This window comes from Pteropus vampyrus, unplaced genomic scaffold (genome assembly GCF_000151845.1).
Source record: "Pteropus vampyrus isolate Shadow unplaced genomic scaffold, Pvam_2.0 Scaffold171, whole genome shotgun sequence".
Taxonomy (NCBI): Eukaryota; Metazoa; Chordata; class Mammalia; order Chiroptera; family Pteropodidae; genus Pteropus; species Pteropus vampyrus.
Window position 1 is genome coordinate 3,962,968 of NW_011888952.1, and position 24,223 is coordinate 3,987,190.

The 24,223-nt window shown below is 43.4% G+C and overlaps 1 protein-coding gene across 3 annotated transcripts in view; it reads right to left on the bottom strand.

Moving 5' to 3' along the window:
* LMCD1 (LIM and cysteine rich domains 1) overlaps window positions 1–24,223 on the bottom strand; it is a 58,653-nt gene that overhangs the window by 17,300 nt on the left and 17,130 nt on the right. For all 3 annotated transcript variants that reach the window (XM_011370656.2, XM_023536882.1, XM_023536881.1), the window contains 2 exons: window positions 12,567–12,655; window positions 6,841–7,096 (listed from right to left, as the gene is read on the bottom strand). In XM_011370656.2, coding sequence (XP_011368958.1) covers window positions 6,841–7,096; window positions 12,567–12,655 — 345 coding nt within the window. The remainder of the gene's footprint in view (window positions 1–6,840; window positions 7,097–12,566; window positions 12,656–24,223) is intronic.

Genomic DNA, 24,223 nt, shown 5'->3' on the forward strand with positions numbered 1-24,223 from the left:
GGTTTTTATAGAACTCAAGGATTCTCGAAGAAGAGATGTTGTGAATTTTGGTAACACCCAAAAGAAGCCTAAATAAGCTTTCATTCTCTCTCAAGCTGTAGTCACAAATCATGAAAATGGTGTAACTTAAGTTGATGTTCATTTTAGATTTGCTGGCTTTGTGACAAGGATTTTGTTTCTATCAAAACTGATTATTTTTACTTCACTTACCTCATGGCAATGCTCCCAATTAGAAAAAAAAGTCAATCTAGTTTAAAATTACCTTTCTCAGATACGTATAATTAAATCATCATGGGCATAAGATTTTTCATGGTTTATTAATTGAAAAATATGCAAAGGCACCTTCTAATAGTAGAACTGACAAGGTCTCGAGTCAATAACTATTTTCATGTCAACATGAATGGTAACCATTCGAGTGTTAATATGTTCATATATAACTGTCCAATTAGGACTTTTTAAAATAAATGAACAAAAAGTTTATACTTGGGTGGGGAGAAAGGGGGAAATAAAGGTCAAGGTCATATAGCATGAAAACTGCGAAAAGCAATTGTTTATTCTTGACAACTGTTCTCCATTTCTGTGTTAAACCCAGATCTTGACCCTGACACCCTCACCAGGTTTCCTGATTCCTACTGCCAAGGTGGCTGCTGCCAAATTTTCCATCTTAGAAACCGCCTGCCCCATATCGTGCCATTGGGGCTGGACCCATCTTGGAATTGTGCTAAACGACTTGGAAAGTCATACTGTAATTCATAATGAGCAATCGAGTTGTTGCTTGATTTTAGGGAGCAGGGATGAGGAACCTGAGGGGTGGTGTACTAGTTCAGAGCCTGGTATTTGCCGAGTTTCATCATTAATAAATTCTGAATAAGGGCATTTTTAGAAAAGGAAAAGAAGAGACCTGGGTTCCTGTGAAACTCATCATTTGAGGGGTAGCTGTGGATGCCCCCTTGGTGGCTCTACCCTAGATTTCTGGAACACCTGGCTGACATGACTTCTGGCAATATGGGCTCACAGCATACCTTGCTAATCCCTGCATCTGCACTGTCCCGTACTCTTCCAGGTGCTTTCTCAGACACAGGAGATGGCCTCGATGGTAGACAGAGTCCTGGGATATCAGGGAATTTGGGTTTCTAGATTCAATCCTGCTGCTGCTTTCTATGTAATACAGAGAAAGTACCCAGCCTCTCTGGGCCTCAGTTTCCTCATCTGCATGATCGTTGAGTTCTTAACCATTGTGAGAAGTCTGTGGCGACCTCATTTGATCCTTATCACAACTAAGAGAGAGATGAGCAGTAGCACTAACCCAAATTTATAGCCTAGGAAAGGGGCCAAGGAGGTGATGGATTCTGGATGGCCAAAGAGGCCAAGCTCCTTCACCCAATACTTGAAAGAACAAAAATCCCCAGGAAGCTACTCAGGTGACTACACATCTGGGAAAGACTTATCCTTGACTCAGTCTTGGGAAGACCAGGGCAACCTGTGGTTTCACTCTTGATCACTATGAAACTGCAAGTGGCTTCTAGCATTAACATGCCAGACAGCTAGGTGTGAGAAACCGTCTCCAACTTTACGCTGCAGAAGAATCACTTGTAGATCCTGTGAAAAGTTTCCTGGGCCCATCCAAAGACTAATTTAGGAGTGTGGAAGGGCCTAGAAGTTAGGTCCTCCCCTGTGAGTCTGAAGCAGGACACCCAAGGGTTGGGGCCTCTCTGGGAACAGTGGGTCGGGGAAGTGGCTGTGACCATCAGAGGACAGAGAAACAACAGCCAACAGCCAACAGGCTGAAGCAGGGCCCAGGGCCCGGTGGTTAGGAAACAGCCATTGGGGAGCAAACATTGGGGAATAAATGAGAAGAACAGCTCTTCTCATTTATTGCCTGGGGCCTGCTCTGCTCCTGGGAGCTAAAGAAGGATTTTGGAGAAGAGGAAATGAGAGCTTTGCTCACTCTGCCAGAATGTGTTGAAGCAGTCCCAGTCTCACTGCATATTCAGCTCATGGGAGAGAAACCTCTTCAGTGAAGGCTGCCCACTCCCGCAGGTTGAGTGGTTTAAGGAATGATAGGAGTAACTAACACTTACATGGTGCTTACAATGTTCCAGACATTCTTCTGAGTGCCTTACATATGTTAACCCATTTAATTCTCACAACACTCCTAGGAGAAAGGTACTCATATTACACCTTGGGAACAGAGAGTTCCTCCCCAAGTATCTCCCCAAGGTCACACAGCTAGTATGTGCTAAAAATAGCTTTGAACTCAACAGCTTGGGTCTCAACCCCTTCTATTCTGCCTCTCTAAAAGACAGATGGTTTGCGAAAAGAAAAATATGTCCCCCAACTGCTGGGAGAGTTTCCCTTTGTTGTCACGTCAAGGTGAGTGGACTGGGTATGTACTGCCTGGTGCTAGGATTCTCCAGTTCCTGAATATGTCTGCAGCTCTGGCCTTCAAGGACCTGCCTCCCTCCCTGCTCAGCTTTACAAATAAACTCTGTGGGAGAAGTCTTGCACAGCCCAGCTCTTGTTGATCCCTGCATTCACAGGGTCCTTTCATGGCTCTGTCCCAGCTATGGGTGTCTGTGGCCTATAGAGCTCACGGGTTCCTGGCTGGGGCCCTGGAGACAGGGAGTTTTCCCTCCCAGGGACCCAGTTTTCCTACTGCAGCTCCAAGCCCCAGCTGAGTACCAGCTGCCTTTGTACTGTTAAGGCCTCAGCATACAGCTGCCTCTTGATGTATGTTTTTTGATGGCCTTACCTGGCTGGCCTAAGACTCTTGTCTATGCTTCCTAGTTACGCGCCCATGGCAGACATTACTAATCAACCTTGACAAGGGTCTCAGAATCCACCTCAACACAGCTCTTCAGGAAATCACTATTAATGTTATAGACTTGGGAATGTCATGCTAGAGAGAGAGGGTTGGGTCTGAGTCAGCTGCCTGTGCCACTCAGAGCCTATAAGATAATCTCCTAGGTATCTCTCCAGGGAGCTAAGGTCATGTTCCCAAAATCTTTAGTAAGAGGCCTCTTCTCAGACCAGTTGGAGATGGGGTTAGGTTTTACATTTTTCATGAGGACCTTTCGGAATCACTTGATGCTCTGCTGTCTGGCTGGGACATCTTGGGGTGAAGTGGTTTCCGGAATCAGGATTTATCAGGAGAAAAATTAAAAATGCAGAGAAAAGTAGAAGAGAAAGAGGCTCTATTCTCAGGGTTGGGCAGTAAAACACATGGACTCTGGAATCAGAAGACCCAATCCCGATTCTGTTCTTCCTAATTCTTCTCCAGCTGTCAGACAAGAACAGTAAATGGATTTATATTATATGTCAATCCTGGTAAATAGCAGTTATTTGCATTGAGAAGAGCAATGTTGAGAAAGATTCTCAGGTCCAATGAAGGTGCAATGGGAGACAGTGCTCTGACTGATAAGCAATTTCTGCCATGGGTACGGAAGCAGAGGATGAGGTATGAGTGAGTGGCACCCCTGTGTAGGCTCCTCACAAGTCTCTGTTTGCTCCCCTGTAAAATGGGGCAGTTAAGGGACTCTGCACATAAGGAGAGGCAAGGTGTTGGTAAGATAAAATATACAAAATGCTCAAGGGATGCTGGTTCCCTTTGTCTTCTCTATCTTGCCTCCTTCCAAATCCTGGCTAGCTTTCAAAGATCCATTCAAGGCCCTCCCTGTTCTTGGAAGCCTTCCCTAGAAATGTTAACTGCAGATGCCTGCCTTCCCTTAGATCCACCCCATTTGCCTGGCCTGGCCTGGTAGAGAACAGCCCAAGCTTTGGAGTCAGGGAGGCTTGACTTCGAGACCTGTCTCTGACATTTAAATCAGCTATGGGACATCTGCCTAGCTGCGTTACCTCTCTAAGCCTCAGTTTCCCCTTCTGTAGATGAGGGTAATAATAGTACATTTCTAACAGTTGAAAAATTAGGTAAGATCATGCATATATAGCTCCTAGCATAAAGCCTGGCATATAGTTAAGTACTCAATAAATATTAGCAACTAGCTTTATTGTGACCGTTTTTTAAAGGCTTAAGAATTTCTCTGGGTTTCATTCTGGTTGAGAAGGATAACAAATAGCAAGATTAAGTCCCATTTCTAAAGTAGAATCAATCCTGATTACTTGGTAATTTAAAAAAAAAAAAGTAGAGAAGGTGAGTAGGAAGGGAGAATTGTCCAATCTCAGAAATGTGACTTGCTCGGCAGGCCAGATGCGGAGCAGACAGAAGGGCCTTTATACCATGTGGTTTTATGAGCCAGCATTAATCATAGCCTGACGATGCCGTCCTCTGATTAGTCTGGGGCCCAAGCATTTGGGGTTTTCACCAGCCAGATCCTGACGCCCACAGACGGCTCTTTTATGAGCTGCTTGCTTTAGTTTCCACAGACATCTTGGAGACCCATTTGATGGCTTACCCAGACCTGGGCGCTGGAGGCAGACCATGTTTGGAACCAGCCAGCATATCCCAGTTCTGCTGTTGTTCATTGTCACCTTCTGTGGCTCAGGACCTGCGCCTGCCTAGCCCCTCAAACTGGCAAAAGCCAATTAAGCATTCTGTGTTTCCTTACATGTAAAATGATTCCTACCTCACAGGGAGTCTGAGCTTATGAATGCTGAACTGTTTTTTTTTTTTTTTTTTTAAATACGCTTTTCAAAAAGTACAGCTTTAAAAAATAAATCTTTGCCTTTATTTACTTAGAAGGGATTTCCCACCCCCACTTCTTAAGCTATAGATTAGAACTGTGCTGCTCAAACTCTCTATGGTAAAGGATCAGGTTTGTTTGGTTAGTTTGTCCACCTATTGCAGAGTGATTTGTGCGCTCACTGCATGTGATGATAATGGAATACATGCCACGTGAGATTTCCACGTGAGTCTGAACACAAGAGAATTCTGTTCAATGAGAGGAGTTCTCTGATCACATGCTTGGATGTCAACTGCTACAGAATTTTCCCAACATTTATTCTCAGTTTCTATACTTGTCATTGTGGACCAGTCGTAAGGATTTTGTAAAGTGGTGCCATTCCACAGACCATATGTGGAATGTCACTGACCAGGAGGGTGACATAGCACATGTACTCATCAAGCCTCCTATGTGCCCTGCACGGTGGAAGGTGCTGGATAGGACGATGCACAGGACAGCATGATGTCTGCCCTCATGGACCTCATTTCACTCCAGTGTGGGAGAGAGAGGACAACTAAGCAGATATATATATGATATAATTGTAGCTTGCTTCTAAAAGCTTCTAAAGAACCAATGGTGAACTGAGAGGAAGAAAGTAGGAAGATGGGTGGCATCTACTACCAGTTTGGATAGTTAGAGACCTGATTGTCAGAAAGACTCAGCCATGCGAGAGCAGAGAAAGATGTTTCCAGTAAGAAAACAGAAAGTGCAAGGTCCCTGAGGAGGAGGAAAGCTTAGGGTGTTCCAGAGCAGGAAGGAGGAAGGCCAGTACACCCTAAGGTATTAAGTGAAGAGGGTACAGCAGGAGCTGTGGAGGAGCCTGTGGACATGGGACCACACAGGACTCCAAAGGCTCTGCTTTTCTCTCAGGAGAGATTTAATTAAATGTCAAGCTATAAAAGAGGTCTATAGGACCTCTTTTAGCTCTTTTACTTGTAGAAATCATCTAGACCAGGACCTCTTTTAGCTCATTTACTTGTAGAAATCATCTAGACCAGTACCTCTTTTAGCTCATTTACTTGTAGAAATCAACTGCCGGGCTGCAGATCCGTACAGGTTCGTGGCCGGTTAGGAACCAGGCCGCAAGCAGAAGGTAAGCAGTGGGCAAGTGAGTGAAGCTTCATCTGTATTTGTAGTCGCTCCCCAGAGCTAGCATCACTTCCTTGGCTCCACATCAAATCATCAGGCATCAGTGCTCTCATAGGAGCACTGGTCCCTGGTACCAAAAGTGTTAAGGACCGCTACTTTAGGTGTGGCCTGGGGACCAGCAGTAAGCATCAGCATCACCTAGGAGCTTGTTAGGAATGCAGACTCTTAGGCCCAGTCCTACTGGATATATTTCTGCAAGCTGCTGATTTATATGCTTGTCGAAATTTAAGGAGCATCAATCTAGTCTACTAGATCTTGAACGTGGCTGCCTGTGGCATTACTTGGGGCATCATTTAAATGCTCACATCTGGTGATCCTGATCCTACAATCTAGAGCTTCTGATTTAATGGTCTGAGACAAGGCCTGTGCATAGGGGCTTTTTTGGGGGTCCCCAGGAGATTCCAAGGGGCAGCCAGGGTATGACCTTATGCAAATCACCTGTTCTCTGTGGGCTTTATCCTTTCTACCTTCCTCAGAGCCTCTCCAATCATTTGCCGAAGCCTTCTCTGGGTGCCTCTTCCCCACAGTTGTGAAAAAGCTAGTTTGGTCCTCCCTTCTAAGCCTAAGAGACTTCGGCTGTTAGGGAGAAGCAAGGATTGTTTCTCTGTTCTCCTAGATGCTTGCAAATGGCACATCCCAGGCCACTTTGAGGGGAAATGAACATCTCATAGATGAAGACAAGCACTTGGAGCATTCTGGATGATAAACCATCCTCTGTTCAGAAGTGAGGAGCCCAAAGGGAACTGTGAGTGACCCTGTACTACAGTTGGAAGGGCCCTTAAGTGTTCATATGAACAACTCTACTCATTTTATGGATGAGGAAAACTGAGGCCCAGACAGTCTTCACTACAAGATCACATTGTGAGGTACAAGCAGAAATGAAACTATAGTCATTTCTACTATTTCTGCAACCTTGCCTTCTTCTTACCTTGTCTTTGAAATTCAAAACCCAGCATGGCTAACATTTACAAGGGCAGAAAAGCAATCACTTTGTTGGAGGAAGCTGTCTTACCAGTTTCTGGGTGACTCCAGGGGGAGCCCACTCATAGGTGATGGTGTCAAAGGTGGGATCTTTCCCAGTGGCAATGGGATTGGTCATGATCATCCGGTTCCTCTTGTAAATCCGGATGCCATCCCCGCCTTTCACCCGGGCTGTGAGGGTGGAATACTTGGAGTCCATCAGCAAGCGGCCAATTTTCCGATCATCTTCCAGGTCGGAGCTCAGGCAGTGGTCCTCTTGGCTGCATTTGCATGACTTGCAAATTTTCCTGGGGCATGGTAGAGATGGGGACAAGTGAGATCAACCTCTAGAAAAGAGAGGCACCATCTTCCCTTTTGAAAGCAAGCTCAAAGTTTAACTTTAGTAACTTGAGAAGGGTAGCAGCAGACAAAGGGTAATCTGAGACCAAAGGGCCTTTGGGATTGGGACTGCATTTGGCAGACTCTAGTCTTTCTATCAGTCTGTCTACCTGTGGAGAATGTGGCGCACGACTTTTGCTGGAAAAAGAGCAGAAGGTTTTCCTCATAGCAGTTGTGGTGACAAAGCCTGCTTTATTCATTAGAGTGCTCTAAAGCAGGAGTCTTCATGGTCTGTGGGCTGAAACTGGCCCATGACCTGGCCCACAAACTATAAATAAAGTTTTCTTGAAACAGGACCACGACCATTCACTTGCATATCATCTCTGGCTGCTTTGAGGCTACAATGGCAGATTCGAGTAACTGCAATAGAGACCATTTGGTCCTCAAAACCTAGAATATCTACTATCTGGCCCTTTATAAAAAAAGTTGTGGACCCCTGTTCAAAAGATTATTGAAATTGTCTCCCAAGATTCATGAGCCTTGCAGCTTCTTTTAAACTCTTGAGCACTCATTCTGAAGTTAGAATGCAGCTGAAAATTTTCTTCAAGAAACTGGTAGACAGGGCTCAAGGGAAAGCTTAGAGAATCCCTTGGTCTGGAGGGATGGTGTTCACTGGCAAGGCTTGGTCATGAGGCTGAGAAAAGAAAAAGCACCCTGGGGAAGCTTCAAATTCACTGGAAAGCCTGACATGTCTTTCTGACAATTAGAAACAAAAGAGTTTGGCCGCTTTGTGTCATACAACATGGTTTAGAAATCCAGAGAATTCCATAATGTGAGAGGAAAATTTTGCCCCTCCCTTTCTGGACTGTCATTGTAGGTGGGCTGTGTCCCAGATGCTCTAAGCATCTGATTTAAAAGCTTATTAGGTAAAGTGAGTTCTGTCAAGACATATAGTAGGGATGGGGCAGTGTAAGCAAGCAAGGTGCCACTGCAGCTGCATGAGCACTTCCACGACAGGCAAGCCCAAAGGAAACCACCTTTGCTCTTCTAAACTCATATATCATAAGTCATATATCATAAATATTCACTGTGGGACTGGCAGGGGCATGCCTTGTAGTCTACATCAGTGGTTCCCAACCAAGGTCAATTCTGTATCCCAGGGAGATTAGGCAATATCTGGAGACACATTTAATTGTCACAATGGGGTGCTAATGGCTTCTGCAAGGTAGAGGTTAGGGACGCTGCTAAACATCCTACAATTCACAGGATAGTCCCCTCCACGACAAAGAGTTATCTGGTCTCAAATGTCAATAGTGCTAAGGTTGAGAAACCTTCGTCTAATATAATGAGATGGAGGCCCCATCACAACCTTTAAGAAGCCAAAACTGAGGTGAGAGGGGGAGAAAATCAGATGGAAATAATGCAAAGGAGAATCAGGTTGGGCCACAAGAGAGTAGTATATGCTCTGGGGTAGTTCTGCTGGCCTGGACCAGTTACAGAAGGTTAAACACATTTCTTCAGTGTGAAGCTGCTTCTTTAACACACTGATGTGAGGTGTGACTTAAAGTGGGGGATGAATGCAGCAATTCCAATATCATTTGAGGAGAAGCTTGCAGTCTAATTCATACTCAGTGGGCTGCAATTTGAGAAAAATTAAAACTGCTCATCTTAAGGACAATTCTAGCACTACAAAAGAGAATATGATATTAAAGGTGCAAAAGCAAGAGGTCTTTTCTTTTTGTTCTCATAAGAAGGGGTTGCTTGTTTTGCAAAATTGGAGCACTTTATTCATGATAGATAATATTCTCTTGCCTCTCCCTTTTCTGAGGAATGGAGGAGACTGCTTCCCTAAGAAGAGAGGTGATAGCACCATTGGTTTAATGTGGGAGTGACAGCAGGAAGTGGAAGGAGGAGGAAGAGGAAAGAGGCGAAGGAAAGCCCAGTGTCCTGTGGGTCCTCTGATCTCCTCAATACCTTCTGTAAATGGGTGAGGAAGCTGTCCTCTGCTTTCTTGGTTCATGTAGATTCTTAGGATGCTATTGGCGATGCTGGGAATATAAACACTTTGAAATGGGAAAATATTGATGAATATGAGATGTCCTTTGAGATTGTGTCAACATTATTTCTCCTTTATTCATGCTTTTCATGTTGCCAAGCATATTGCTGGAACTTTATAGCAGTTTACTCCACTCTTTCCTGGTACCTGGATTGCAGGACACAGATACACTAGAAAGGTCCTCAATGATATTAAAATGACCATTTCTGCAATCTGTCATAGGCAACCTGGAAGTTTGGAAAAGACACAGCCTTGGCATCAAATCAAGTCTGAACACTGAGAAACCATAGGTCCATGGTCAAGTTTCCTCTGTGTAAAATGAGATGCTTGGTCTACATCAGGGTTGTAAACCATGGCCTGTAGGCTAAATCCTATTTTTCTATAGCCTGTAAACTATGAATAGTTTTTAAATTTTTAAATGGTAAAAAAATTTTGAATTTCCATGTCCTTAAATAAATTAATGCTTTTATGCTACAAAGACCAAGGTGAATAGGTGTGAGAGAGACCATATGGCCTGCAAAGCCTACAATGTTTACTATCTGGCCCTTTATAGAAAGTGGTCTAGTTGATGAGTTTTCAAACTCTGCTGTGCACCCAAATCACCTGGAGAGCTGGTAAACTTGGACATGACCCACCCTGGTCCCAGCTAGTCAGATTCCTGTATCCAGAGTGGGATACAGGCATGGGACTTGTGATGCTGGTCCTGAGGTGATTCTGATGCATTCCAAATTACTAGTTGGTCCCTTTCAGGAATTTAAGCAACTCAGGTTGACTTTCTCTACATTGTTCCTTGAAAACCACAGGAAGTCCAGCTATTATATTACTGTAGAATTATTTATGAGGATCTCCTGTCCTGGTGAGGAGAAGCAGAATTAATATTATAATTCCTGGGGCAGCTGCTAAAGCTGACCTGGAGATAGGACCTCATGAGAAGGGGTGCCACCATGAGGATATTGGGGAGTCTATTAACAGCAACTCCTGAAGAATGCAAAATTTTGTTATTTGAAGAGCCAGTGGTTTCTCTTCCATTTTTCATATTACGTCTTGTTTTCCTCAAATCAGAGTTTTTTCTCTACCCACTGAAGTCGGTATACATTGAAAAAATAAAGCTAATTAGAATAATAATAATATTTAAAACAATCTCTGCATGCAAGGAAGAGATCTTATGTTGGGTTCTGAAATACCTGGAGTGCTGAAGGTGTGTTTTCCTTTGTCCTGAAGGGAAATTCAGCATCCTGTGAAGTTGACCAGATGCTCAGGAAACCTGGCATGGCCATTTGGAAAGAGGGATGGTAGAGGCTGCTGGGGGAACACCCCCTTATGATTTTATAACATGTTTGTTCTGAAAGTCTGCTCTTGTATCCTCTTCTCTAAGTAATTCTACTATTCTATGCTATTAATACTAATTCCATTCTAATTATACTGACCATATGAATCATTCGATTGCAAACGATTTGCCTGAAACTATGGAAAACTATGGTAAAGCTGGAAGGGGATCCTAGAGCACATCAGGTTCAATGTCTCTATTTTTCAGATGAGAAATTGGAAACTTAGAGAAGGGAAGTGTCTTGTTCAAGCAGAGTCAGCAAGAGAATTCTGTCCTGTGATTATTAGTTGAGGGCCTTTCCCACAAAACCAGGCTGGCTGACACTTTGATCATTTAAATATCTTTCAAACTATTGAAAGTATGAGAACTAGAGCATAAAAATGGTTTGACATGGTTTCCTCCCTAAGGGTCTGGGACCTCACTGCTCCAATATGGCTTGAATTTAGGTCCCCGTTAAGGTTGTTCAAATCAAAGATGACATTTGATATGTAGGATGTACAAGCTGCAATCTATATTTCTCAAGGATAAATTTACTTGATGTTCAAATAATTTGACAGATGATGAGGAAATGTAGGGATTAAAACAATGCTGAGCAATGAGGAACAGGGTCCAGAATTGCCCTCCTCCCATAAACAACTAGAAAACCAGACAAAATATATTAAATGACCATTCTCAGATGTCAGGCAATAGGAAGCATGAGACCGTGATTTGTGAGGGAAACGTTATTAAACTGACTTGGTGTAGGCATTTAGGGAACATTAATCCCCTGCCCCAGGAACTCTAAAAGGAGGCCTCCTAAGCTGTCTTAAGGATCCTAAACTGATGAGGAGCCAACATTGTTCTATGACACCCTGATGTGGCTTTAGGACCAATGGGGTGACATGAGAGGAAAGATGACTCTCCCCTAGGCCAGAAAGAGCTCAAGAGGCCAAAATAGATGCACTGTGGGGGTGGGGGTGTGGGTGAGGGTTCCCCCTCTTAGGAGTGTTTTAACCGAGGGAGAAATTTATGCAGGGGAAAGGTCCTTGCATCCAGAAGACCAAGTGAATGCCTCTGAGGTGAGGACTGTCAGGGAATGGACTCAAGGGACAGTCTTGTGCTTTGAAAGCTCATGGCACACAGTATTTCAGAATGGTTGCAGGCATAGGATGAGGTTTCTTACAGACCCGAGTTTGAATCCTGCTAGTTAGTAGCCATCTCCTCATTACTCATTCTTAGTTTTCTGATCTGCAAAATGGAGATACTAATATCTACTGTTTTGGGTTATTTCAACTTTTAAAAACAAAATATTTGGCTCAGTTCAACAAATATTTTTATAACTGCAGTGTCACAGTAGAAGTCAACATTTCTGAGACAAATACCTTTCAAGTTTTGCTCTTCACTGAGTGCCCAAGGCAATGCTCTGGCAGGGAAGAAAAAGCTCCTTTTTTACTATCATGGCCTACAGAGCTTAGCCTCTCTCTCACAGGCCTGAACAACCCTTGGGTTGCCATCCCCATAGATGCTGAAGTGAATAGTGCTGGGAGTTGTGAAGTGTGGCAGCCCTACCTCGTTTTTGGAGCCCTCAAAAAAAAAAAAAAAAAAAATCCACCTGGATCTTATGACCCTCCCACTTGGACATGAATACTGGATCCTGGTTTTTAAGTACTATGGACACAATGACTTACAGATCAAAACTCACCAATGAGCATGATAGATAGTGCAGTGGGAGGAGAGCAACCCCATGCACCAAATCCCAGGACAGCCAGTTCTACCGAGAGTGGACCCGGCAGCAACTAACAACTGTCCATACTGTCTCAGTGCAGTTCTTGCTGGGCTGAGCCTGGCAGCCTCCACCTTGAAATGGTTTATGGAGCGCTAACTTTCTCCTTCATCTTGGCTCCCAAGGGCTTTTCTGGCATTTCTGAGTTAGACCAATCAGAAGTGCTTTTGCTCCAGAGCCACCCCTTCCCACGATGTGCATCCTAAGCAGTCCCAGCAGAGAATGACCAAGGTTCCTTGAAAGGACAGCTAAGAAGTGAAAGCAGGCAGAGCCTCCTCTGACAAACTCTGTTACCTCCACGAATGTGGCTCGAAGCCCGAACACGTCCCCTTGCATCTCAAACAAGGCACACCTCTTGCTGACTGCTGCTGGCCCAAGGACATCTGGAAAAGGAGCAGAAAAGAGGGTGTTTTCCTTCTAAATGTCTTAGACTGGGGATGCTTGACCTCTGAAAATCTTGGCATGCCAGCAAAGGGATTGCGTAGGGTTCAAAGGGCTTGAGATGAATAAGCCATTACTAACTATTTACCAGGAGCACTACTGCTTACCGCCACTTACTGTTTACCAGATGATCAGCTGAAAAAGTGGCCAGAGGGCAGGCAAGGGTGAGGTCCTTCCCAATAAAAATGCAATGGGGGCTCATTCTCAGGCTCCCAAGCTGTCGCCAGATATTAAGGCTGCTGTGAAGGATCATCTGTTCCTTCCCCACCCTTCCTACTCCCCTGATCCACTTGTCACTGGAATGGAATCCTTCAGTGAGTATGTCCTCTCCTTCATTTACTTGTAAGTTATTGATAGGGTGTGATTAAACCGAAGCGCAAACAAATGTTGATACTGCCAAATGTTTATATCTCAAAGCATAACTTAAATATCTTGCTAAAACATGGAAAATCAGGAGTATTCGAAGCTGGTCATCCTTTGGAAGGAGACCAATGCACGAGTCAGGTTTTATTACTTGTTACCAGCCAAAGGTAACAAAAGAGCAATGGCTGCTTCTGCTGCTATGTTTAGACCCAAATGGCTCTCAAGTGGGGTCTTCAAATGAGCAGCATTATCGAAAGCTTGCCAGAAATGTAGACCCTCAGGCCCCACCCAGCCCTCTTAAATCAGAATTTGCACTCAGCAAAATTCAGAAGACTTGTATTACATTAAAATTGGAGAAGCAGTGGGTTAATATACAGATCTGCTGGCTAAGAAACTTCTGACTTCCATTGGGAGTCAGGTGCTGTGTGGACGACTTGGCATAGGTGTGTACATGTCTTATGATTTTATCAAAAGCAAAGCTCCGTCAATTAGTAAGATAAAAAGATAAGCTTCTCATTTAACAATCTATTGATCCATTTAACCATTTCTTTAGCATCTACTGTGTGCCAAGTATAGGGATACATCATAAGACTCAGGTGTGCCCTAGAGGAAGTTACAGTCTAGGGGGAGATAGGGAGTGAAAATCATACTTATGACCTGCTCCTGGAAGGGGTAGGTTTGAGGCAAGAAGTTGTCTGATGTATAGTAGAAAGGCATGGACTTTGGAGCCTGAGAGACACGGATTCCAAAACCCAACTTCAAAACTTAACAGTCACATTGAGCTTGACTAACTGAGCCTCAGTTTTCTTACCTGTGATATGGGTACAGAGATAATCTATGCAAAGTGCTTGACTGCATTAGGCACTAATAATGGTGCTGCTTTTATTTTCACACAGACTTTAGGAACACAGAGTAAGGTGTCAATAAACTCATATGGGAAATCCAGGGAGTCTTCTTAGAGGACATGACTCTGGGTCAGGGCTATATGTAAAATGAGCTAGCAGAAAAAGAGAGGGGGATTCCTGGCAGAAAGAAGAGAATGCGCGAGGGCAAAAAGGTACAAAAAAGTTTGATGGGGAAGGTGTCAAAATCTGAGTATGCTCTTTGGGACATGTCAGCTCTCTTCGTTCTAACTCACATTCACAGCCTCGAAGAGTAAGAGCCATGTTGCACATATTTGAAGGGAAGCATGTTCACACTTGTGCCTGTTCAGTATTAGATTCATATTAAAACTGAAAAACAAGATGATGTTCACAACCAACTCATCATCCTAAGCTGGTAACTTTCATTCATGGGCAGAACTTTGCTCCCTAAACCCACTGGTGTATGAAACCATGCAAACATCCGCCTCTTGTTCTTGACACCTTGGATTCTACTAGTTGAAATACAGTGATCCTTTCACACTTAATATTTGAGTGATCCAAAGGTTACTTTGGGAGGTACACAATTAATGAATAAGGCTTCATCGTTGGATTGTTTTAAATAGACCCAGAGGCAGTGAGCCTGGACACAGAAGAGCTGTATGAAAGCATTTTGTAAGTGCCCAAGCACCCTGCATGCTTAAGCATTATTGTTCTTCTAAGGCGTGGCTCATTTAATAGTCATCCTACAAGGGGATTAGTCCTGATGCTTGGCCAGGAGCACTGAGCTGCTGGCTCAGGGTTTGGTTTAGAAGTAGTGATGTCAGACAGTATAGCACAGCACAGCACTGGTCTGCAGGGTGGAGGTGGGGCTGGCCCTACAGTGCCCACTCTGACATTTATTAGCTGGGCAGCTAGAGGCAACTCATTTCCTCACTCATCTTAAATTGCTCCTCTGTAAAATGAGAAAACTGGCCTGGGTTAAGATTGCCTGAATCTTGTTCTGAAGAATCCTCGTTCTGTGAGAGGTTACAAAAGGGTGTATGGCTATGGGAGGGAAGGATCATAAGATCAAACAAAAATAGAGGGCACTGGATGCAAAAGGGCTTCCAGAGCATTTGAAATGCTAGCCTATGGTGGAAGCAAGAGCGGTAAAGAGCAGGCAGCTATTTGTGTTAAGAGGTCCAGGCTTTGGGGTCAGATGGTCAGGGGTTCAGTCCCAATTTTTGCACCTTTCTCTTGTTGAACTTAGGCAAGTGACTGGACTTGCGGAGTCTCACTTTAATCATCTGTGTCATGAGGATCATAAGAATCAATCTGCCTCATGGAGTTACTGTGAGGGTTTAATGGGTTCCTGCATGGAAAGGGCTCAGACTGCACTTGTTATGTACTGAATGTTCATTTACGTCATTATTTCCTGTGTAAACAGTATGAGAGACCCTGAATCGATTTTTTTTTCCCAACTTCAGAATTCTAAGGAACTTCAGAACTACTTTACTAATTGTACACCCCACATACTTTCTTACTCTCTGTTTAATGTATGTAAGTGTTGCCTCTCTAACTAGGTGTAAGAAGCAGAGTTGGCCCTAGTCTCCAGCCTGCTAGTGGGACACTTTCCACTGTGACAGAAGTCTGTGGGAGAGAGGAAAAAAAGGCCTTGTGAGAAAGAAATAGACTTGGGCCATCAGGCCACACTTGCAGCCAGTTTCCTGGCAGACTGTTTAACACAATAAATAGCCATTGGTCCACTGCATACCATTCATCCAGGAGTCAGCCAGATCCAGCTATCTCCAACATAGAAAATGACGATCGTGTTTATCGAGGAGGGGTAAACATCAACCAGAAATAGTGTTTCAAGAGAGATTCTGGCTTATAAACAGTGGGTTTCTCTGATGTGGACTTCGTCTCAGATGAAAGATGGCACAGTGGCTCACGGTAGCTGAGAAGAGCTTAAAAGGACCTGTCACTTAAAAAAATGGATTCTTGGAATGTAGCATCTATTTTTATTTTTTTATTTTTTTATTTTTTTTTTATTTTTAGATAAGGATAAAATGTTTTGACAATTTTCTTTGGCTCAGGATAGTAGGATATGGTTCATCTGATGTTGTGGAACTGAATCGTGTCAGAGATGTAAAAGGACTTAGATCAGACCAGGGGTGCCCTGGGGATTCAAGGGGTAGGGGCCACAGGAGACTCCTCCCTCCTTTGAGCATTTATCTTCAGGTGATCCCTAAGGGAAATCTTACGGTGGTGGGGGGTGGAATCTCACCAAGAACAATGTAGGACTGTGATGAAGGGAAACCCAAAATGGGAAGTACAATATGTAATTTAGGGGGGAGCATGGGACCTGGAATTAGAGATGGGAGTTCGCCCAACTCAGATTCTCTCTTCTTGTGCGACTCGGCCGCCTCTGAAAAACGAGGTTTCCCTGCTCTTTTTGCCCCAATAAGGCTGTTGTAAGTGTCATGTAAGATTAAAAGGTTGTTGGTAAATTGAAATAAGTATTTACCATTGTTAAAAAATTATCTAAAACTTGAACATAAGGCAGAAAGATGTGTGGCACATCCCGTCAATGTCACATGGTGGCAAATATGGCATTACCCCCTGTCCCCAACACCCTCAAGGATTATCTAGAGAAATCTATTTTGCTCTACTCCAAGACTTGGTGTTACATGTAAGCTTGTAGATACGATACAAACAGAGATACAAATGCAAATAATTTTTGTCCTTTTGAAAAAGATAATCCTAAAGGTTATGGTTTACTGTCCTGTAGGACATTAGCTAGTTATGTGCCTAACCCATCTGTCTTGTCCTAACATTAAATTGACTATAAATAACTACACCTCCTCAAAAGCTTTTTGGACTGGTCCAAATCTCTTACTGATTCTTTCATTAATTAACGAGTTGACTAAAATCTTTGCTAAATTTCACTTTATATTTGCACAAGATTTGTGATTTTATCTCTTTGAAAATTATGTCTAACACAATCACATGCCCTCTTGGGTTTGCTTTCTGATTTGAGGTGTTCTGAATTGAAACTAAATTCTATTGAGTCAACTTCTCTGACTTGTCTTTTATAGATAAGCTCCAAAAGCACATGTGTTAATAAGGATAATTAGTCAACATGCTTTGTTACTTAAAAACAAACCTTCCCCTAAGGGGTCCCAGAAAGGATGGCGGAGGGAAGATGGAGATGTTGGAGTGAGGCGAAGTTATGGGAAGGTCCAGAAAAGAACTGAAATCATACACAGAAAAATGATTCCAGCACTACCCTACTACCATCAATAACTCCAAAATAACAGCTTGACAGTCCATGGAGTGATTTTACTTACTTGAGCATTCTCTTCCTTAACAATTATGACAACCTGTGAGGTATGATCGTTATTCCTAGTCATCAGTGATGCATGAGAGAAGTAACTGGTCTATTCAGAATGCTCTGGACTGGAGCACCTCTGAGTGATGGCTCCTTCTAAGTCTATATTCACCTGTGCTGGCCTGTAAGCAAAAATGTTTCATCTTTCCTAATGTTTATGACTGTAGCTCACGTTTATTGAGTATGCCTTACATATTGGGCAAATACCAAGCATTTTCATACTATTTAACTTAAGCTTCTTCACGAACTTATGAGAGAGGTATTTTTAGTAACTTCATTTTCAGATAAGGAAACAGGCTCAAAGAGGTTAAGATCCAATAGCTCGTAAGTGGTGGAGCCAGGAAGTGAAGTCAGGCAGGTCTTACTTCAGCTCTATGCTCTCATCCGCTCTCCTATGGCACTTTCCACCAAGCACTTTACAGTTTACAAAGTATATTCATATCAGCTCCAAGCTGTAAATATATTGTATTTGGCTCATGAGAAAAGCAAGCTCATAGGACTGATGAGACTTGCTGCTCAGGACATGATTCACACTCATTCTTTGGAATACAGATCCTGTGACTTCTTACCACACCAGGAGTCTCCAGACCCCAGACAACCTCCTACGAGTCTGGTCTTGATTCTGGGCATTAGGCCAGTTGGGTCCAAAGGGAATGGATAGTGTTGTCTGCAGGGGTGGGGAGTCCTAGAAGTGTTAGGGTTGGGGTCAGTAGGACAAGGTCATGGTGACCTTGGTCCCAGGATTTCTATCATCCAACCCTGTTCTGCACTAAGTGTACACATTCAAGGCAATGAAACAGGCCGCAAGGGCAGTTGGAGAGGTGGTAGCCAGAGGAGAAAGTGAATCAGGACCATAGGCGGTGCTGTGGGAGAAAAGCGCCAAAGCACTAGCTTTGCTCAGTTTACCTGCCCCGCTCTGGAAGCCCGGAATGACTGCAGGTAATTCATGCTTGGTACCAGGGGGCTGGTACCAGGGGGCTGGAGTTTGCACTGTGACCCAAGTTGTGAAGATGGTTGGATCTGTTTTCTAGAATTGTTTTCACATAAAAATAAAAACCAAAAACACAAAACAAAATAACCAACTTGTTGGTCATTTCTGGGTTTATTCCTAACTCCTTTTTTAAAAAAAGTTTTAAACAAGACTTTATTATTTTATTATAATGGCTAGACATTTACATAATGTATGAAGTGATCTCCCCGATTACTCTAGCACCCACTTGGTACCACACTAACTCTTAATAGCTGATTTATATTGAGAGTACTAGCACCCACCTTGTTTTGAAATTATGCTGAACTACTTTTAAAAGAATAAGAGTTGTTGGGTGTTAGATGTCATGGGCTCCCATGATGTGGCCCACCTCACCTGTTCGAATTTATCCATTTCTACTTCCATATCATCTACTGTTTCTATCCAGATTCTCTTTTCAATCGCCTGAGCCTCCTGTAGTTCTCCTAAATACACACTCATCTCATGGTCATCTAATCTTCAAAGAAGCTTCAACCCACCTACCCTTTAGTTTAAGTTCCATCTTTTCCACAATAAAAAGAATTAATAGCAGCTGTTAACAAGTGCTAGGTTTTGCAGTTTTCCAGTCATGGTGCTAAGCCCGAGCTCCTGCAAATCTTACAACACCTATATGAGATAGGTTATCTTGCAGTGATTGTCAAGGTTTGGTCTCCAAATAGTGCCTGGGGACATGCCTTGCCAATCCTCAGTACTAACCGCAGAGCTGCTAATCAGGCATGAAGCTGGTGAGGCCCAGCCTTGTTCAAGTCCTCCAAGTAATTTGGATGCACAGCTGTCTGAGAACCACTAATAACTTTGCTGGTATCTCCAGGTTGCACATAAGTTAACTGAAGGGTAACTGCTTATCTTTACTTGCCTGAGACTGATTCAGGGCCTGGATGAGACACTTACAGTGCCACAACCAGGAAAGCTCCATGCAAACCAGGAGGAGTTGGGCTCCTTCGTTAAGGGGATTCAACAAGGTCAAATTAAAGTACTAGAGCTTGGATTTGAACTCAGGTCTCTCTAAATTCTGAATCTCCATTTTAATTTAACCAATGAACTGCAAGTGAAGCCAAGAAGCCTTTTCCAGGTGTTTTGTGCCCTTCCACTTAACTTCTCAAATAGCTCACAGAAATGTAGAATTACAAATGTAATCAGTGCCAGGAAACTGGGACCTAGCTGACATGCAGATTCTGGTCTAGTAAATCTGGGATAAGCCGATGCTGCTGGTCCGGGGACCACACTTTTGAGTAATGAGGAGCTACATCAGTGGCTCTCGGACTTGTTTGCACATTAGTCATCTAAAGATCTTATAACTCTTCCATAGCCCAGGCTGCATCCCAGACCAATTTAGCCACAATCTCTGGGGACAGGTAATAGGCTACAGTCATTTTTGGAAGTTCCCCAGGGGATTCCGATGTGCAGATAAGTTTGGGAACAACCGGGCTGCATCGTTGTACCCTCAGCTGCTCCAACTTGGATTTTAACATCTTTAACATTATTGGCTTAACATCTCCCCCTACCATACTCAATTTGTGGACCACCATTCCTATGTAGTGCGTTTTTATGGCACATCTGACTTTTGTTATTGTCATTTCATTTTGGTCCCATCTATCCTGGCACAAGCCTGCCTCACAGGCTTTCCTGTCAATATGGTAATTCTCTTAACAGCCAGACAGAGGGGAAACTACACCCTTCCTTTTCCTCTAAATTTCATTGGCTGGCTGACTCCCCATGGGGGCTCTCTTGAATACTGAGACCCTCTGCTAGGCCTGAGGTCAGGGGTGGTCCTCCGCACCCTCCGGGGCTACAGGGGGAACTGAGAGATCCTACCAGATGGAGAAGCCCAAACTGGCAACACCTAAGGCCCAAATGGTGACAAGCTACATCAGGGAGAGCTGGTTTTTCTTTGTTTCCTTAAGAAGTATGATCCGTTTGGGGAGTGGCCTGGCTGAGAGGTATAAGGGGGTTTTGTACTTCACTTTCCCACTCAAGAACCCCAGGATCTTCACAGTGGTCTGGACTTCTTCCACTTTTTGACACTCCCCAACGACTAGAAACACGAGTTGCCAAAAAAGGGTTACAAAACTTTAATAGAGTAATGAAACCAATTACTCACCAGTACAATAACTGTCTGCCCATAACTTCGAAACTCTATTTGCTGCCCATTCCTGACCATAAACCCTCCCTGTGACATGTCCTGTCACCCATCAGAGGGAAGGCTGGAGCCCGGAAACCCAGGGATGCTAGGGGAAGGCTAACAAGTCTTTTCCAGTCTGTTTGCTTTTACATTAGGATAACTTTTGGCATGCTATTCCATAATATATATTTTTTTCTGTTTTAATGTAAAAATAAATGCTCCCCACCTTTCCCCCTTCAGTCTTAAGCAGAACAGTTGCTGTATTTGTCCTCTACCTGGGAGGCCTCAAGCTAGGGCTGCAGGTCATTGCTAAAAGAACTGTTTCCCTAAATATGAGATGAAAAAAATGAGACTTGTAGCCCAGATCATGGAGAGATCTATTTTTTATCCCATCCAGCCTTAAGATGACTGGCTTAGAACATGGTAGCAACAGGCAGAAGAGTGTGCAGAACTGGCTGCTGGCGGTCTTTCCCTCTGTTTGAATTTCCATTCGGCACCATCCCTCCTGAACTCTGATGATATGCAAACCAGCCATGGAAATAACTAGCACCCTTTGAATGAACCTCCTAAATAACTAGCACCTTTGAATGAACCTCCTAAAACCACAGCGACTCTCACACAGTCAGCAACAAAGTCCTCATCTACATTAGAGGTGATATCTGGGGACAGAAATGTTCTTCAGGGAACTGTGTGTGTGTGAGTGTGTGTGTGGCTGTGTGTCCAAATCTATCCTTCTCCCCCAAGGCTGCCCGCTGGCCATTTCTACTCTTCTGTCTGGATAAGCACAAATGTGAAGAAATCTCTTCAACTTAGATACCCTTTTCCTGAATTAGGTAATGAGGATAAAAATGAACAGACTAAAATTGAGATTAGCCCAACTGATCTAGTACTTAGACTTCAATGGATGGAAAACTTTTTATTTTTCTTCCTTTTTTTAAAAGACCAATCCTATTTAAAGCAACAGAATAGAAAAACATTTGGTGGGTGATGAGCTAATTGAAGAAGTGCTTGAGTCGTCAGTATTTCATGGTACAGATTCAATTATTTTCCTATTAAATGGTTCGTGTGTGTTAAATTTATTGCACAGACTGGCTGGGGTAGAAAGAGTTAGTCTGATGGATTTAGCTGATGATGTTAGGAGTGTTTGATGTCTCACATAAAGTTTTAAACAAATGTCCAACAAAAGGGTACTTTTTACTCTCTATAAGAAATGATGTTTTGTTTTTGTCTGTGAAGATAGTTTGTCCAGGTTCAAGTCTAGGAGAATTAGGTTTGGGGCAAAATATACCACGTTCTCCTTACTGACCTCCCTCTCTCAACATGTCATGTTTAACACATAAAATTTAAGTGCAAGTCAGGGTGGCCAGGAAGGAGCACTGAATTCACAGAAGTCTGACATGCTGCTCTAGAGTGTGTGAAAGGTTAGCAGGATACGTGGTGTTTTCCGACCCTTTGGGGGTGGTGAAAGGGACCTGCTGCTCCAGGGGTTCCCAGAGTGGGTCCTAATCATCTGTTCAGGCTCCTTGATGAACATGCCCCAAGGGGAGGTTCTGGAAACCACCATCCAATTCCTCCTATCACTTCCTCAGGGAGGTCCTTGATTTTCTCAGACGAGGTATCTCCTCTCGTTCCACCATAAGCTCCTAACCACCATGTACGACCCTTTATGGAATATTTCTATAGTTGTAATCACTTGTTTGGTTCTGTCTTCCCCTCCAGAGGAGGAAATTATGAGATATCCCCAAGGTTCACATCATGTGTAAACAAAAAGGGTTAATCTGGCTATGAAGACCAAGTAGAAAAACAAATCCACATGTGGAAAAGGAAATACAAAGTGAAAGCTTTCTCTGTTTAAGACCTTGCTTTTGCCTTCTCCTCCCCTCCACTCCCCCTCTGGTAAGCCAAACTTCGATTCCAGCAGATTCTAGGAAAGCAGGAATGCCCAGACCCTGGGCTATGAGAAGAATAAGGGCATAAAGCCCGCCTTCAAGGTGACTGGTTTTAAAACCCACTCCACCCTAGAAAACCCCATCCTTAACCGTCTGCTTCCTGGAATCTCCTTCTGATTAAAAACGAATTACTGCAACCACAGTTTTCTCTGCTATCTGGCCTGGTCAGTTAACTGAGTCTGTTAGTAATGTCTGCCTCCTACCACATTATCACTTGGCATGATGGAGCAGACCCTGAGTGCTCCGCCAGCCAAGATACGGGATTATCTGCCCCTTTTTCTTTTCCTTCTTTCTGTCTGCCTTTTTGATAATTTTACTCTTTTGCATTTTTAGCACTTAAATTAAAAAAAAAAAAGGCAGAGACGATAAGACTCAAATCTGTACATTTTTCAAGGGTTTGCAGCTCTTGGAAAGGTCTGACATGATTCAACACGTTTGGATGGAAGAGCTATAGCACTGCTAGGAAACAATTTGCATGGCTGGCCTCCCTCTCCCAGATGAAAGTGGGCAGTCTCAAAATATTTGCAGAATATCTCTTCTACCTTTGAAAGGTGATGGGTCTGGTCACTTAAAACAGAGTAAAGAACACGGCAAAAATTCCAAATCCTAACTTGAATGATTGATGACCGGATGATCAGATCTGTTTGAGGGTCGAAGGAAGATCTAGGAAGTTGTCAGTCCCTGTCCAAGACTCTGACTCCTCTGTTTGACATTCTTTTGGCAGAGGATGGAAGCAGAAAGGAAGCCAGCCTCTTCTCCGCCTGCTTCTTGCTGATAGCTGATGTTTACACATGGCTGTATCCAAAACAGGTCCACAAATCTTATGTATAAGGAACCCTGTTGGACTGTAGCAATAGAATTTTTAAGACTGAACTGTCTTTGACAGCAGCTCCCTTTGAACTGCAGACACTGGCAGAATGTCATGCCCAGTGAATTGCACAAACTGGCTGACAAAACCAGCTTAGGGGGCAAAACAATTCTTTTCTGTTTTTGAAAACTGTCCAAGTTTCTAGAAAAGTCAGCCCATTATCTGAGGGGCTCAGCTGCTTAACTGAAATCATTCTTGGAAAGAGGGTCCTCCTGCTCCCCTAACTCCAGACTTTTTTTGGGGCAGGGGAGGGGCATTTTGAGACCACTCAGATCCCAGGGGGTGGGCTTTGTTTTCCTTGACTATGAAAGGAATTCCCAAAGGGCAAGAGCTGTCCTGGCATTTCTTGCCAAACTAAGTGTTTCCAGAGGCTCCAATGCAATCTTTTTGTCTTGAAGTGGTCTTAATTTTCTTTCTTAGAAAGGCCCTGCCAGCTTTTTGGAAGATATAAGTAAAGCCACCAGCCTCACTATGAGCCAGAAATTATCCAACTCTCCCTGGGGAATCTTAGTTAGAGATTTACCAAGTAGCTTAGGGGACTTCAAGATAAACGAAAATTTAAAGTCCTTATAAAGACTCACTACTCCCCCCTCCCTACTTCCTAAATGAGAACAAGCTGTTGGTGTCTCCAGGCCTAATATCTTCAAGTTACACTTGGAAATTAAAATCTAATTGGCTTCATGGTTCTTAGGTTTCAGCTTTTAATAGACTCAAATAGAAAACTGTAAGCTTGAGGCTGACAAACTTCCTTTTTGCACCTCCCCCCGTTTTATAAGACTCTTCTGATTTTAGCGGTCCGATGTCTTAAGACCATCTTCCTAAAATTTGGTCTGTTTGTATGTGGTGTGTCTCTTTGTGTGTGTGTCTGAATTCTTATCTTGCAGCATTACTGATCTTTCCAAGGATGACACACTTTTATTGGAATAATTTTGGAAATGGAAGAGACTT